The sequence below is a fragment of the Protopterus annectens genome, chromosome 6.part0 (genome assembly GCF_019279795.1).
Source record: "Protopterus annectens isolate FY-2018-M chromosome 6.part0, PAN1.0, whole genome shotgun sequence".
Lineage (NCBI taxonomy): Eukaryota > Metazoa > Chordata > Ceratodontiformes > Protopteridae > Protopterus > Protopterus annectens.
The window spans coordinates 258436666-258454467 of NC_056737.1; the positions used below are offsets into that span (position 1 = coordinate 258436666).

General features: G+C 43.0%; 1 protein-coding gene across 1 annotated transcript in view; it reads right to left on the reverse strand.

The window, feature by feature from the left end:
• Positions 1–17802, reverse strand: part of SLC39A9 (solute carrier family 39 member 9) — a 620493-nt gene that overhangs the window by 286431 nt on the left and 316260 nt on the right. The window contains exon 3 of the mRNA XM_044074002.1: positions 6909–7094. Within this exon, the coding sequence (XP_043929937.1) occupies positions 6909–7094 (186 nt within the window). The remainder of the gene's footprint in view (positions 1–6908; positions 7095–17802) is intronic.

Genomic DNA, 17802 nt, shown 5'->3' on the forward strand with positions numbered 1-17802 from the left:
CAATGCTATAAGATCAAAACTACCAACATGAAAATTTCATCAAAAAGCAAATTAAAGGTCATGCTGCTAAATGCTAGATGTCTAAACATGAAACTGCATGCACTGAAAGCATCCTTAACCCTGGAAGAAGCTAACGTTAATGCAGTCACAGAAAACTGGTTCAAAGCTGCTGAGAGCATCCCAGCCGCACCAGGTTACTCATCCTATCACACATTCAGACCTCAAACCATGGACAGCAAAGCAAAAGAAGGTGGAGTTGCAATAATTATTAAAGACATACACACCTCTAGGATGAACAAACAGTATGATGCATAGGAGATACTCCAGGTGCAGTTAACCACTGACAAGATCCCTATTCAAATCATAACTAGCTACAGGCCCCCTGCTCTGACTCAAGATGTTTTCTGAGGTGTAGGCCAAAATCAGTTGGCTATGGCTGACCAAGTTTGTAGATGACTGCAAGCTGGGCGTTGTCATCAATTCCCCTGGTGATGTGGAGATCCTCCAAGAGGGTCTCACACAAACAAATGACTGGCGCCAGAAACATAGCCTCAAACCAAATACCAAAAAATGCATTATCATCCCCTATGGGGAGAGTGACATTCCCACAAATGACCTCATTAATAACAAGGTCCTAAGCATGCAATCAGTTGTGAGGGACTTGGGCAACCAGGTTGACAGCAAACTGACTTTTGACCACCATACTTGCCTCCGCTGTACAGAAAGCTTTCTACACGGACCACCTCATTAATAAGGGTACCTCATCCAGGGACAAGGAGGTCATAACATCCCTGTATTCTTCCCTTATAAGACCCATTATTGAGTACAAATGCCCCTTGTGGCATGGACCTCACAAAGCGCATGCAGCAGCTGGACAGACAACAGATGTTCCTCACCAGGAGAATCCAGAGCCTCAAACATCTACCCTACACAGATAGGCTAAAAGCCCTGTCTCTACTCAGTCTCATACAGACTCCTCAGAGGTGACTTCTGCAAGCTCCATTCTATTAACCCACACACGTGACATCAACCTGGTCTGTGACATAAATAGGACTTGTTGGCGGGATAGATTTGTGTCCCAGAGACTCCCCCCTTCTGTGGAATAGACATCAAGAAGAGTATCTCATTAACCCTTTTTAAGCGCAACCTGGATAACTGGATGCGAAACAGAAAATACACCCCTGGGATTCCGCCTGTGCCCCTGCTGGACGGGGGCATCAGGTGCTGACTTGTCAGAACATGAGCCAAATTCTTGGCTAGGCTTGTAAGTGCCTCAGGGCCAATAGCCTAGTAACTTCCTATGATCCTAGAAGTGTGTTTGATGCGCAGATAAGGGAAGCCTGTTGGGAGTATGTATGTAAGTTGTTAGTACAGATATTAAAGAGAAGAGGTCTAAGGACAGAGCCTTGGGGCACACCGGTATTAACTGGGATAAAAGAGGAGCATGTAGAGAACCACTTTACAGATTGCTACTGATGGGAAAGTTAACTAGCACACTAGTCAAGTGTTGTATTAGACCAAATGCAGATATTTTAGACAATAATACGGAGTAAGAAACTGTCAAAGGCTTCTAAAAACAGAGAAGAGACCAAATTATTACTACCTCTAGCTTTGATGATATTATCTACGAATGAAACCATGACTGTTGTTGCACTGTGGGACAGACCAAACAATGTTGGATAAAGATTAGTAGATTTTTCAGAAGGTGTTGTAAGACTTTCTGATGTATGCACTCTTCTAAAGAGGGATAAGATAATGACAGGGAGTTACCACTGTGAAGAGGCATGATGTAGAATTTTTTCCAGACAGATGGGACATGTGATTCCTGCATAATCTACTGATCAAGATGGAAAATGGATAAGCAATGGAAGTAGTTGCAACATTTGGATATTCGACAGGTAGGTTGTCAATGAAGGGTGAAGCAGGGATTGAGCTTGCTGAGTAGGGGGTTTACATGTCAGGCAGAGACCATTTTAAATAAGGAGAAAGGTTACTGGAAGTGGGAACCTCATTAGGGCCATTGCAAGATTTAATTTGATTTTGTGTCATGGTAGCAATAAAGTTCATAAAATTGGAGTTAAATTTATTAGTTCCTATGGGAGAGCTATCTAGCAGGAGTCCCAAGGTGTAAGATTTTATTAACAGAAGATCAGACATTTTTTTTAGTTAACTTGTGCATTTTGGAGATCTAAGTAATATTGTTTCTTATCAGCATTGACTTGAGTTTTAGCAAGGTTAGAAGGTTGCTTATAAAAGTTTGATGGTCGGCAGAGTATTGGGTTCTTTGCCAACTTCACCGAGCTTTGTCTCTCTCATCCATTGTGACTAGTGTGGGATAGACAGATAGTTTGGGTGGATTTAACACATTTTCTTCTGATGGGGTGAGGATATTTAGTTTTGAGAAATACTGAATTGAATTTAAGTATATCACTGTTCAGAGGTAAGGTGAAAAGAATGAACCAGTTAAGGGATTGAAGAACATTGTCTGTAGAAAGGTGCTGTCAATCACTGTTGACATCACTAAGGATTGTAGGTTCACAGGACATGGAATTTGACATACAGTTAAGGATGTTTTCCCAGACTAAATATTTTTTTACCTTGAGGGATATGCAGGACAATGATGCATAGATTAAGACTGTCTGGCTACAAGTTAGAAATTAGTATCCATGTTAAGTGAAATGTAGGTGGGACAAAGTATGAAGGAGAAAAAAACAAGGTGGTTTGAAAACAGGATGGCTATACCACAACTTTTTTTTGTTAATCTATCACCGCATATAATATTATACCCTGGGAGAAGAATTTCTGAGTCTTTGATGTCTGGCTTAAGCCAGGTTTCAGTGAAGATGACAATGTCAGGAGAGTAATAAGAGATCAAGGAGTGGAATTCAGTTACTTTGCTAACTATACTTAGAGATGAAGTTGGAGAAATTCAGGTTTCTTGGGGATACAGATGTAGAAGAGGTAAGGGAGGACAACGAGGAGGGGGTATGGACCGAGATTAGGGTGTACACCACCACACAGGAAAATAATCTGGTAACGTAAGTAAAGTTAAGGGCATAGTGGCAAATTCATATTGGCCTTATATTTAAGCATGAAAGAGTAAGTGGTGAAGCAGACAGATCTGCATTTATAGAGGAGGTAGGGTGATAAGTTAAATAAGCTGGATGCACTTTTGTCCGAAGACAGACGACAATGTGTTAAGCATAAGCAAGAGTAGAGGATTTCAGAGTTGCTGAGAGACCGAGTATACAATTTGTAAGGTGTGATAGTACAAGGAGTAAAGGGGTACTTGGATATAATAACAAAATGTTAAGTGGAGGTAATAAAACATATGTAGTTACTTTTAGAAGATGAAAAGTAGATGATAACTCCACCCTCCTCAAGTTAATTAAATAACAGGAAGTGATGACTTCTTGAAGTATAGGAAGTGATGTAGAAGGAAAATGATGACTAAACAAATAAGAGTGACTACATATGCAGGAAAGGGAGGGAGATATGTGCAGTAATAGAAGGGACTTATAAAGGCATAAATGTAGTTGCTGAGGGGGTGGGTGCTAATTTGAGGCAGCCTAGGAAAGCAGAGTGTGGGTAAACGGAGCAGGACAGACCTAAGCCTGGTGTGTTTCTGAGCATCACAATCTGTTTCATCAACCAACTGCTGGGTGAGTTTTACAATGTAATTATAGAGAAAAAGTAACAGACCAGTCAGCATCTATAAACTCCATGACTACAGATTTGTCAAGAGCTCAGTGTGAGAAGGAAAGCAGCTGGATGTATGACTAACGGGAGATTTATATTTACAGCTTGTGCTGTCAGCATGGGTAATTCTTCACTGAAAGGACAGAAGCAGTAGGCTTAAATGCTTACTTTGTTCAAACGAGAAGAAGCTTGCTCATGGTTAAGAAAGCCTTGCATGCCACAATATCAAGGCTTCAAACAGCCTGATGTACATTAACACAATAACTGTCCTTTTCCTTTAGCAATAGCACTGGCTGCAAGCTCAGTGGTACAGATAGTTTAAGCAGTCTATACATTGTCAGAAATGAAAAATATTTTTTGCAGGCTGCAAATACTCCTTAGCATAAGTAAGATAATGTTATGCAGAAGGACACAGAATGACAGGGAAACAGATTTTGATACTGTGTGGAAGGGGCAATCTTGCAAGCCTAGTGACACACACACACACAGGTGCCAGTCTATACACTGCTTGCACCAAAAATTATTTTTGCAAGCTGCAAATCCTCCTAGATGATGATCACAGATGCATTTCATAGATGGATGACCTGCTTTCTTCTTTACAAGCTCTTCCACTAGGTTCTAGGCAAGCAGTCTGGCCAAATAGCATATCCCTAAAAAGTGGGCACCTAAGATTATGTTCCCAAGCTCCTCACTGAAGAATGACAGTTTCATCCAAGACATCCCGCTCAGGCACATAATACAGCATGAGGTACAGCCAAATTTTCTAAGCAGTGAAAAGTACAATGGGACACATGGTATTCCACCTTGAAGGGACTAAAATTCAAACCCTGGGCCAGGACTTCGGGAGTTCTTCTAGATTTTCCACCACTTTACTTACATGTGCCTGGAACTACAAACAGGGAGATAAAACAGTTCAGCATCCTAAGAATCAAAACGGGAGAATACAACCACTCTCCCCCTTAACACACCTGTTCAAAGCTCTGGATCCCCTTCATTCAGCAAAAAAAACCAAAACTGGTTTCAGGGACCTACACTGGACAAAAGAGAGCCAATTGAAGTCAGCAACGGGATATGCAGTGACCTCAATATGCCAAGGTAACAGTCTGCAAATTATACAGTCCTTTCTTGCAGGAGAAATAGGCAAAGTGCAGGTATTACTAGGCTGGCCTGACGAAACTCCTAAGAATAGGCTCCAAACAGAGAATGAATACCCCAGACTTCTCCCCTAGGACTTCTCCTGGCAGCTTTTGGAGGGAAGAGACAGGGCAGAAGGTTGTTAGTCCAAACAGTTCTTAAAAGTTAGTTTCCTCAAAGAAAGGATTACCTGGAGGGGGAGAAAAGGGTTGGAAGTTATTATTCCAGTCTTTCTGAGATAGTCACCTTAAGGTTCTCCACCTCCACAGTAGCCACACTTGAGGGAGTGTCACAACCCCAGCAACCAATAAGCGAAAACTTATGCAAGGTTGAATGCACGAGACAAGGAAACAGCTGGCCAAAGGCAGCATGATTTGGTGTGGATTTCAAACTATAACAATGCAATCCTTTACTGCATCAAGCACACATACAAGGTAAACAACTGACAGACCATGAGGTGTATGACCTAGAGCAGGATGACAAGCCTTGTTATTCTGGGTCTACTGGTGAGAAAACTAAAAGGGGAGCCAGCAGTCCTGCATATTCTCTGATCCATAGCATAACTACTCAAAAGACAAATACTCACACCCAGGCTTACTACCCATAGGCTCAGAGCAAATGAATCTCAAGATGCACTCCCCGGGGTGGGAGTCAACAGCCCATCACTCCATACCCAAGTGATGCTGAGGGCCAGTTTAGCACAAGCCCTCAGTAGTCCATAATAAGCTGACCACTCAAAGGTTTGTGGCACTGACTGAATGTCACACAGCCTGAGGAGGTTCAGGTCTGTATCTGGTCTCTGTGTTTTTCCTTCTGAGGATGTTCCAATATATGCTTGAGCCTACAATTAGGACCCTCCTATTGGTCTCTACTTGAAAACATTTAGACTACTGTCATCTTTACAAAGTGAGGTATTGATTTTTTTCTAGTTTAAAAATGAACAGCTGGGATGAAGCAATGATATTTGTGACAAATCTCAACATCATGCTTTCCCACGAGTCAGTACAGGAAATGACAGTGCAAGTCTGAGCTGGTAACTGGATGGACAATTATAATCCTTATGCATGGAAATGCATGGCTTTCCTCAGAAAACTAAGGGTTGTAATTGTAAACTATGTAACATGCAATAAATACCTGGTGGAATCAGGGGCAAGACCATTTACATAGCCAATGTTTTTACACTAGTGTCAACTTAGTGAACAGATGTCCCTGAATGCAAAATATTGTTGAAAGGAATGGTGAAACATCCAAACAAGGAGCTATCAAGGAGTGTTTTCAGCATCAGATCAAGCAGATAAAAACAATTTAACACAATTAACTAAATCAAGAGACAAAAACTGAACATATCTTCCATCACACATCAAACAAACTGCATTCTTAAGAGGTGAGTTTTGAAGATTCCTTCAAACATTTTCTCTAGAGAAGCCTCTTGCAACAATTTCTAAAGAACTGCAGTTACTGGAAAAAATCATATGTAATGTAGCTTTTTTCTGTGAAAATATTCAGAGGTCTAAGTATCTAGGTAAGCTGCTTAAACTATCTGTACCACTGAGGCAGTACTACTGCTAAAGGAAGACATTTGATGTGTTAATGAACTTCAGGTTTGTTGAATCCATTATAACTTGATACATATGGCTTTCTTAGACATGAGCAGCTTGTTTTTTTTTTTTTTTTTTTTTTTTGCTGTGAAGATATCCAGAGGTCTACAAACCAGGACAAAATACACATGGATGGAAAAGCGCAACCACAAAAAACTGGCATATCAGTCAGACAGGATGTCTGTACAAAGTATATTTTCCTACTCAGGATAAATTAGCTGACAATTTAAGAACGACAAGATACAAAGTTCAAAGGCTCCTCAACAGACAGGCAAAAGAATTGAAAGAGTTGCGACTAACATGACTGGGGACTTGGAGTGATTTAAAAAAGAAAGAACCATGTGTGGAGATGTTGTAAAATAAAGAAAATGGACCTGGAAAATCCACCAATGAAATAGAAGGGTATTACTATCACTATTGACTAGGTTTTACCAACATAGAAAGAACCGGAGAACACTAGTAAAATTGGTTACATACCTTCAGTATTATGTACATGGGAAGTTCCAATTTGATCAACTAGGAGCATGAAGACAAATCCCAGAACCAACGAGACACCAATGTATGCATGCAAATTCTCATGGTTGTGCACAGGCTCTGAAACAGTCTCACCAGTCTTGCTACTTTCCTCTGCATTCTTCACCTCGTCTACATGCTGGTGTTTAGCTGTTATAGAGAAAAAAAAGTGAAAAGAAAGGCAACTCTGATTATTACAGTTGTGTGTACCCGAGCACTAAAAGAATTCAAAGGAGCTATTAATCTTAAAAAGAACTGACAGTCACAGACATTTTAGAACCTAATTAACAAAGAAACTGAAATGTGTTGCATTTACGTTGCCAGTTTTTTTGTTAGAGGTGATACCTTCGGCTGCAACCCAAACAAGTAATTCCTACAGCAAATGTATAGAGGCATTTTCTCCTGTAAGAAATTTTCTTCTGAAACCAACTGTAAGCAATTTCATGAGAACAGTTTAAGTTCAAGCCAACCTAAAAGTGCTCAGTCAAAACACAAGAATGGTTCAAACCACCCAGAAGCCTCAGAAAGAAACCTTCATATCCCACAAAAAATATAAATCACTTCTAACAAGATTCACATCATCTACATTTACAATTGTGGGATGTTGCCACACTCCTTTCGGACATATGGGCTCGACCATCCACCGGTCGACCATATGATGGTAAATCTAATAAACATCACCACTACCTAAGCATACTACTAATCACAATTAAGTCTCTATATCAAGTAATGCGTATATACAAGAAGAGCCAATACACATTTTTGTAGACCATCATGTGGTTTACATTAAATAAGGGATACCTCCCATTCAGCTATCTGAAACTGAGCTAATCCATTACAGGGACTTCAGAAACATCACTAGTATTTTAACAACTTGCTTAATGGATCAGTTCTTTCACGGAGCCAGAGCCAAGGTAGCAGCTTATGGCATGTTTATCGTTACTGCCCTGGATTTTGTTGCCTCAAACAATGTACATTCATGACACCTATACACACAGAACATTTAACAGGATGGGGATAATGACACCTTTCCATTGTCAGCACCACCTTTCTATCTTTATGGTAAAAGTCTGGTATCAGCAAGAGCCATCCAGTATACCAAGGAATACAGAGCAATCAAGCACACTAAGAATACATAGAATCCGTACATAGAAATAGCCAACTCGTAATACAACAGTTTGCGATTTGTGGCTAAAATTGTGATTTTTCAAAAGGAGAATGTCAACAGTTAATAATGAACTACTTATACTCATATCCAGGTAAAAGAATAACCAGTCAACACGGCAGAATCCAATGAAGTCACAGTTCCAAAATTTAATAGAACAGGGTAAAAAAATGTAAGGCAAAGAAAGAGACAAGAGCTTTCACACCTATCCAGATGCTCCTTCAGATCTAATAAAACAAGCAAAGAATGATACTTAAACACACAAAGATACCTCAAGGTCACATGACCCAAGTAGTGGTCTTAAAGGAACATAGTCATTTAATCCCTTCCCTCCGTCGCATTGTAATTCTAAGATCCATTTAGTCTCATAGGAGGTTACTAGGCTATTGGCCCCGAGGCTCTTATAAGCTTAGCCAAGAGTTTAGCCCATGTTTAGACAAGTCAGGACCCTATGTCCCATCCAGCAGGGACAAGGGTGGAATCCCAGGGGTATAGTTTCTGTTTCCCATCCAGTTATCTAGGTTGCACTTAAAAAGGGGTAAAGAGATATTCTGCTTGACGTGGACAGGGAATCTATTCAATAAATCAGGGAGTGTGTCTGGGACACAAATCTGTCCCACCAAGAAGTCCTGTTGATGTCAAAGACCAGGTTGAAGCTGCGCATGCGAGTTACTAGAGTGGAGTTTGACTTGCGGATATGCAGCAGACCCATCAACGTGAGGTCCATGATCGCCTTGTATGCCATACAGAAGTCACCTTTGAGGAGTCTGTATAAAACTGAGTTGAGGGATAGGGCTTTTAGCCATCTGTGTATGACAGATGTTTGAGGCCCTGGATTCTCCTATTGAGGAACCTGTGTGGTCTCTCCAGCTGCTCCATGTGCTTTGCAAGGCATATGCTAAAAAGAGACGACGTACTCAATAATGAGAAGTTATGTACCTACCATAACGTTACATGTTAGTTTTCTTCTTGCCTTCTTTCTTGCTGGATGGGTTCGGAGCCGATCCTCGGCTCTGACTCGGCTTACGCCAAAGCTCGAGAGCTATTTTTACCCGCTCGAGGTAACCCTGTATCCCACAATGCTAGGCGCTAACTACCCAGATCTCGTTTGATAGCTAACACTATAGGAGTTTTGCCCCCAGAACAAAGGAGAGAATGGCATACTCATGTAGATAGCCATCCCAAGAAAAAGATAACCATTGGAGACCATAGTGGGAAAAAGGCAAGGCTCCTTAGGATCCTAACGGTCTGTCCTGGCTAGGGGGTTGGAGGGCGGGACGCAAGAAAGAAGGCGAGAAGAAGACAACTAACATGGAACATTATGGTAGGTACATAACTTCTCAATGTTAAGTTGTCAATCTCGCCTTCATTCTTGCTGGATGGGACCATGTCCCTAGCACCTTAACCCTGGGTGGCTCGTTGGAACAGACTCTTGAGGACTGTGGAACCAAAGTTAGCTCAGCTTCTGGAGGCCATGTCCAATTTGTAATGAGAAATAAAGGTATGGGGAGAGGCCCATGTGGCTGCCGCACAAATTGAATCTAAGGGCAACCTGTCCTGAAAGGCTATAAACGTAGCTAAGGCTCTAGTTAAATGGGCTCTAGGTCTTGAAGGAATCTTTTGACGCCTCAGTTCATAGATGAATGTGATGACAGAGGCCAACCATCTAAAAAGGGTTACTTTGGAAACTGGAAGGCCTTTCTTCCCTTCAGCATAAGATAGGAAGAGCTGGTCAGATTTCCTACTTTTCTTGGTTATATCCAACTAGTAACGGAGTTGGCGATGAACATACAAGAAATGCAACTTTTGTTCCGCTCTGTCAGAGTAATTAGGGAAGAAAACTGGGAGATCAATAGTCTGGTTTAGATTTGCCTCAGAAGATATCTTGGGTAAAAAGGAGGGGTTTGTTCTGACGGACACACTATCTTTATGGAAAACAAGATAAGGAGGATGAACGCAAAGGGCGTGAAGTTCTGAGACTCTCCTCGCAGAGGTTATGGCTACTAGAAACAAAGTTTTCCATGAGAGTAACTTCAAGGAACAGAAAGCCGCAGGTTCAAAGGGGGGGGGGATCAAGGAGGTTAAAACTAGATTCAAATCCCACTGCGGTGGGGGATGTCTAACCGGGGGCTTGAGTAAAAAGATACCTTTGAGGAATGCTTTACAAAGTTTATGAGACATAATGGAGGAGTCTGCCAAGCCAACATGAAAATTTGAAATGGCCGCTAACTGGACTCTGATAGTGGAGGAAGAAGAACCCGAATGAAAGAGTTCGGCTAAAAAAATCTAAGACCGATTGGATAGGAGCCACAAATGGGTCTATGTTCCTAGATTTTGCCCAGAAGGAAAAACGTTTCCATTTGCTGGCATAAATCTTCCTGGTAGAAGATTTGTGAGAAGCTAAAATGATGTCACATACTGAACGGGAGATAAAGGGAAGCATGGCTAAGGTTGGAAGTGGAGCAACCAAGCTGTGAGGTTGAGAGAGGGGAGAGATTGGTGCAGCTTGCCTGACTGATGGGTCGAGATCTGGAACTGGGTCCAGATGCCAGGGCTGCTCCAAGAGGTAATGGTGCAGGAACGGAAACCATATTTGTCGAGACCAGTACGGAGCAATGAGGATCATCCAGGATCTCAAGGCGGTAGCTTTCTGAATCAACTGAGTGATTAATGGAAAGGGGGGAAAGGCGTACAGGAGACCCCGGGGCCAATTGTGGACTAGAGCGTCTCTGGGAGGGTGGCCGGGGAGAGAGTGAAAAATTCATGGCATTTGCTGTTCTGGGGTGTAGCGAAAAGATTGCAGCAAGGCTGACCCCATTTTTTGAAAATTTCTTCCACTACTGACTGCTTGAGAGACCACTCGTGCGGCATGAGAATGGCTCTGCTCAGCCTGTCCGCTATGACGTTGGACTTCCCGGGGATATGCGTTGCTATCAGAAACCGTTGAGAGGAGATCGCCCACTGCCAAAGTCTGAGTGCTTCTCGACATAAGGGATAGGACTTGGTTCCACCCTGCTTGTTGATGTACCACACTACGGACATATTATCCGTCTGAACTGCAATCGTCCCGATGGGAAGAGAGTCCTGAGGGGCTTGCAACGCTAAAAGAACTGCTCTCATCTCTAGGACATTGATGTGCAGGTGGCACTCGAAAGGTTGCCAAGTGCCCTGGACCGTCCTGTCCTGAAAATGCCCCCCCCACCTGATCAGGGAGGCATCCGTTGTCACTGTAGCAACCGGGGGGGGGGGGACGAAGGGTCTGCCCTGAGACACTTGAAGGGAGACCATCCACCAAGACAGGTGTTTCTTGCATGATTGGGTTATCAAAATGTAGTGCGACATCGGGAGCTGCTGGAAGGACCACTGAGAGAAGAGCATCCATGGTAGGAGTCGCATGTGGAATTGAGCTAAGGGAAGTAACGTAATGGCAGCCGCCATGAGGTCTAGAGTCTTCAGTACAAACTTGGCCTGAATTTTGTTATTCTGAAGCAGGATATGAACATGTTCGCGAATATCTGAGATTCTTTGAGCAGTCAGTTTTGCAGAGAGTTCGACTGTGTCTAATATGGCGCCTATGAAGGTAATAGACTGACAAGGCGACAAGGCAGACTTTTCCAAGTTTATGGAGATACCTAGCTCTTCGCAAATCTGAATGGTGTAATCTCTGGATTGAATAAGTTGATGCCTGGTGGTGGCGGTAAGGAGCCAGTAGTCTAGATATGGAAACACCTGGAATCCTTGATGCCTCAGATGAGCCGTAACCACTGCCATGCATTTGGTGAACACTCGGGGGGCTGTAGTGAGACCAAAGGGCAGGGCCCTGAACTGGTAGTGACTGGCTCCCAGCCGGAAGCAGAGAAACCTTCTGGAGCATCTGTGCATTTTGATGTGGTAGTACGCATCATGAAGGTCTATAGAGCACATCCAATGGTCCTGACCCAAAAAGGGTAGAATGGACTGCAGCGTGACCATTCGGAACTTCGTTCTTTGAACAGACTTGTTCAGTCTGCTTAGATCCAAAATTGGTCTCCAGTCCCCTGTCTTTTTTGGTACTAAAAAGAACCTAGAGTAGATTCCAGATCCTTGCTGGTCTGCTGGGACTGGCTGGATGGCCCTTTTTCTTAGCAGTTTTGAGATTTCTAATACTGCTTGTTCCCCTAGACCGGGTGGAACATCTGGAAGGGGCCTGTTTGGCTGTTTTGGGGTGTGGACAAAGGGAATTTTGTAACCCTCGGATATGATCGACCGTACCCATGTGTCTTCGGTAAGGGAAAGCCAGGCTTTTGGGTACAGTAATAATCTTCCCCCGACTGCCTCCGAAGGTGGACAGTCGGGCAGCTTCTCAGGATGCTGGAAGGGTTGGCCAGAGACAGCTTCTCTGCTACCCTGATTCTGCGGACCCCCTCTGCCCCTGGGGCAGCGTCTATTGTTGTCCCCCCTGCCTCTAGGGGGGGAACCCGCCTCATGCATCCGGCGCGACTCCCTGTGGTTTGCGGAACCACATTTTTCCACCCTTCTGACCTTTGGGGTATGGTCTGGATGGGGTGGAAAAAAGGACTCCCACGGCAGAGAGTCTTGCCATCTTGTTCGCATCTGGTCAAAGTATCCTTCACTTGAGGTCCAAACAACGCCGAACCATCAAAGGGAGAGTTGGTGAAGGACGCCTTGAAGGGGTCAGCAAAGTTACAAAGCTGCATGCAGGCATGCCGTCTTAAGGCCACACCTGTACCTGCAGCCCTACTCACCCCATCGGCCGCATACGAAATAAGCCACATGGAGGAGTTAATCGAGTTTTGGGTTGCCAGCTGGGAGTTGATTTTGTCCCGAGACCCCGCAGCTGTTGGATCCTGTAGTGTGTCACCCATTTCTTTGAGCAAGTCTCGTTGAAGACGGGTGAAATGACATAAGTAATTCAGCGACCGCATGGTAAAGGTCGCTGAAGAAAACATCCACTTGCTGTACCTATCCATGGTCCTAGATTCCTTATTAGGAGGATGGATAGGTACCGAAGGATCAGCCAGTTCCTTCTTCGTGGCTGCCGCCACCACCATGGCATCAACAGGGACAACCTTGGTCAAAAACTGTTTATCAGTAGGGCTGTGATGTATTTTGAAGGCCTCCGCGGGGTTGGTTCCATCGAGTCAGGGGCCGTCCAAGCCTTCCTGGCCATCACTTCCATAAGCGGGTCAAAGGGCGGAGACACCCAGGAGGTGGAAGGGCAAGAACCAAACGCCCCTAGGTAGACCGACTCATCCTCGGAAGGGTTGAGGGTAGACCAGTTCCCCCTCGGAAGGGTTGAGGGTAGACCAGTTCCCCCTCTGCTTGAGGATATCAAGGATGTCAGAGGAGACATCCTCAGAGGGGGATCTTGGGGACTCCTCCGACTCATCCAAGTCGGTATCAGATGTGACGGACTCAGAGGAGTCCAGATGTTTCCTCTTACATTTCCTCTTCCGAGGGGGCTCCCCTGACGGATCAGGGGAGGCCTCAAAAAAGGAGGCTGCTCCCAATGGGGGCACCTGAGGTGCAGGATCTCTGCGGTCAGGGTCAAGAGGATGAGTAGAGACCGTAGCAGGCACTACAGTGGGAGGAGCTGAGGGAGCCGACTGAGGAACAGGCACAGGGGCCAGCACACTCCTCATGACCTCGAAAGCACCCTATCAGGCAGAGAAGAAGGTCCCCGCTCCGAGGAGATAAAGACCCCTCCTGGCACAGAGAGGGATGGCTCCGAGGCCGATGTCGGAGCCGAACTCACCTGCGCCAAGGCTCCGAGAGGGAGAATGGGGTAGGAAAAGGGTCCGATGCCACTCGCCCCCTCGGAGCCGATGAGGGAGTCACGGCGTCCGGATCCCTCCAAGGATGGCACCATAGAAGAAATCGGAGCCGACGACGGAGCCGAAATGGGTGGTATCGGCTCCAACGTTTCGACTGTCCCGGCTCCCACAAACTCCGGCTCCGAACTCAAGGGAAGAGTCGGAGGAGGAATCGATGATGGAATGGGAAATAGCCACCGTCTGTTGAGAAGGGCTATGAAGCATCTGGGCCAGTGCCTGCGACTTATGGAGTCTTCTAACCACCCTCTCGATGGTCCGAAAGCCTGGAAGACCGAGAGGAATGGGACTGGTGACTGCACTAAGGAGATCTCGGAGCCGAGTGGACCGACTCCAAAGAGGGGGACCAGGAGCACTTACGGGTCAAAGTCGGCACCGACAAAACTATTGGAGCCGACTGAGATTTTGAAGCATCGGCTCCGGCTGGAGCCGATGCCAAAGCAGAAGTAGCACCACTGGTCGGAGGCTCTAAACTCGGAGCCGACGATTTAGTGGGCTTAGCAGGCTTGCCCGACGAAGACTTGGCCGGGGAGCCTTCAGGCTTTAATAAGCCTCTCAAAATCACTTTGTTCCTGCATTCCTGCAGGACTAAATCAAAAATAGGAAAACAACTCTCAGCTGAAGGTATCTCTCACCAAATGAACAGAAAGTATGTAGAAACAAGAGTAAGAGGTACCAACACGATCCGGAAACTTTCACATTGAACAAAGTCCCACCATTAGACACGATAAAAATCCAAAAACACTTTAATGTATGAAAAAATAATAAGCGCTTTCGCGTAGTGCAAGGCTACGCTTCATCAGATACATTCTAAAAAATATTGCAAGTTTAAATACAAAACATTTTGGCGGGATCATTAACCAATAAATTCATTATCTAATCAATAAAATGTATATTGGTCATTATATCTTTCAATTAATGATTTTTACTAAAGTTATCAACCCTTTAGCTTAACGGCAAAAAGTGTTTATGCAACACAATGCACTAAAGACAACAGCAAAACTTCTTCATACATAACAGCATGGTTCACTACCAAAATACAATATATCATTCCCCATAGTGATGTTAAGACAATCAGATGTTTACATATTTCAACCACGAAGGCTGATAGATCCGCAAATACAAATCAAACAGAAGGATCTCACAAGACAAAGAATATACAATAATATATCTGACAGGCATATACAAAATGCATGTCTTATGTAGTCCCCTGTTAAAACAATTCAGGTGTATGCCTAAAGATCAAAATAGAGACCGGAAAAGCCAAACGGTCATTACCCAAATACGCGGCTCAGCAAAATTGTTTATATAATTAAATATAGGCTGCTCTTAGTCGTCAAACGGCTGCAACGAAAACAATACGACCATTACCTTATATATTCATGGTGCAATGACAAAATAAATATCAACATACCATCCTCAGTAGACATAGAATAATATTAAGATCCCATTGGCAGTCAAACATATAAAGAAACAAAAAATCAAAAAAATCCGATACAAACATACTTTATAATGGAGTGTCAGACCTGATAATCAACCATGAACGCCCCATCGCAATCCACTCAATCTAACGTCAAATTCCTAAATGAATACGACCAAGAAATAGAAAACGACAAAGAATCATATATGGTATCAGATCAAACCAGCATAGAATGAAATGCTTGACTACATGTAGTAGCGTAAGTGAGTATATAGAATGGCAGACATAATGTTTCCAAAAAGTCACATGATGACTACAAAAAGTAACAAAGTGTAAAAACCATCTAACCAGAAGCAACAACGCTAACAATATGTCTGAACACTGCAATACTATATTGCGTTGTGCATCTCATGGTTAAACTGCAAGATACACCCACAAAAAACTCCTAAATAGAACTACAGTAAACATAAAAGAATAAAAAATGTTCTATTAACATAGGACTTTTAAAAAGATATATATAGAGAAATAAGGTATCTAAAAAAAGGAATAATCCTGTAAATGCATACACAAATAAAAAATAAAAAATATAAAATACAACAAAATCAACCAAAATATATATTAACATCATAGGTCTAAGAGGTTGATTGACACAAACTACTCATGCTCATTATCAAGACTATGTTAGAACTATAAATGCAAACAGTAACTAACATTATATTAAAACAATACAAAATAGAAGTAGCAATCATTTTAATAATATATATGGTGCATATGGATCCATATATATTGCATCACTTCCTCTCTGACAACACTGGCTTAATAGAGATGGAGTTGTTTAAGCCTGGGGGTAGGTGGGCTGCTAGCCTTAGAATCCAATGTAACTCAGCTCTAGCTAGGGCATTATCATTATCTCCTCCTCTCTTACTCACTGCCAACACTTGCAATACCCTAAAATTAAAAAAGTGTGTGTCGTACTCTTTCACATGTCTAGCCAAGGCATTGGTATCATCCTGCCTACGAATACCGTATAGATGGTCATAAATACGGTCTCTCAGCCTCCTCTTTGTCAACCCTACATAGAAGGCTGTACATAGAGAACATGTGGCTAAATACACCACATTTCTAGTGTTACAACTAGCATATTGGTTGGGTTGGAAACTAATATCCATAACAGGATGTTGGTATACTTGTGTCCTGGAGATATTATTGCACCTATTACATTGGTAGCACGGGTACGTACCTTTACTCACAACATCCCCTAGCGTCAGTTTACAATGACCTCTAGTATTAGTCACGTGTTGATCATTACACAACAAGAGTTTGAGGTTATCACTGTTCTTATAGCAGAACCTGGGCCTAACACCTATAATATCTCTAATCTGCTTATGTATAACAAGAACATTCCAATTTTTCCTTATTACTTGTCTTATTCTTTCAATATCACTAGTGTATTTAATGGTGTAATTCACCATAGTCCCATAATTTCTGGGTTCATAAAACCTCTTATATTTATTGTCATCAGAGACCACCATGCCATGTGAATCCATGGGTTCAGTGTCTCCTAGAACTTCATGTCTTATCTTCCTGACCATTCCTAAGTCATATCCCCTGTCACTGAAGAGGAGCTCCATCATATCGGCCTCTCTCAACAGATCTTGTTCATCAGGACATAATCTGGATATTCTAGTGAACTGACTTCTCACGATACCCTGGAAGGTATGCCTAGGATGCATACTATCGTAAGCTAGAATCGCGTTCTTCCATACTGATTTCCTGTACAGAGTTGGTATAATGTTACCTTTGTTGGTCAACCTAAGTGTAACATCTAAAAAATGAATCTGTTCAGGGGAATATTCTTTAGTAAACCTCAGGAAATTTGTTGTTGATTCCAGATATCCTAAGAATATATCAAAATCTTCGATGGTACCCTCCCATACAATAAGTATGTCATCCACAAATCGTTTATAAAACTTTATAAACTTGGATGACTCATGCTGGAATAGGAATAGTTGTTCCCACCAAAAGACAACCAAATTGGCGTAGGTATTAGCACAGGGGGTGCCCATGGCCACCCCCCATGTCTGTAGAAAATACCTATCACCAAACATAAAGACATTATTGTTCAAAATAATGTCTAATAGTTGGCAAACGAGTATGACTCTGTCATTAGAAAAAGTAGTTAATTTGTGGAGTAGTTCTCTGACGTACTGTATCCCAACATCATTCGGGATTGAGGTGAACAACTTCTCCACATCCATGGTTATAAGAAAATACTGTTTATTATCCAAATCTAGATGTAAACTCTTAATACTCTCCAACAGTTGGTACGTATCTTTCAAAATAGTGGGACAACTATCAACAACAGGTCGTAAGACATTCTCCAAGAAGACCGATACTCGGGAGGTTATCCAACCTTCACCTGACACTATCGGTCTCATTGGT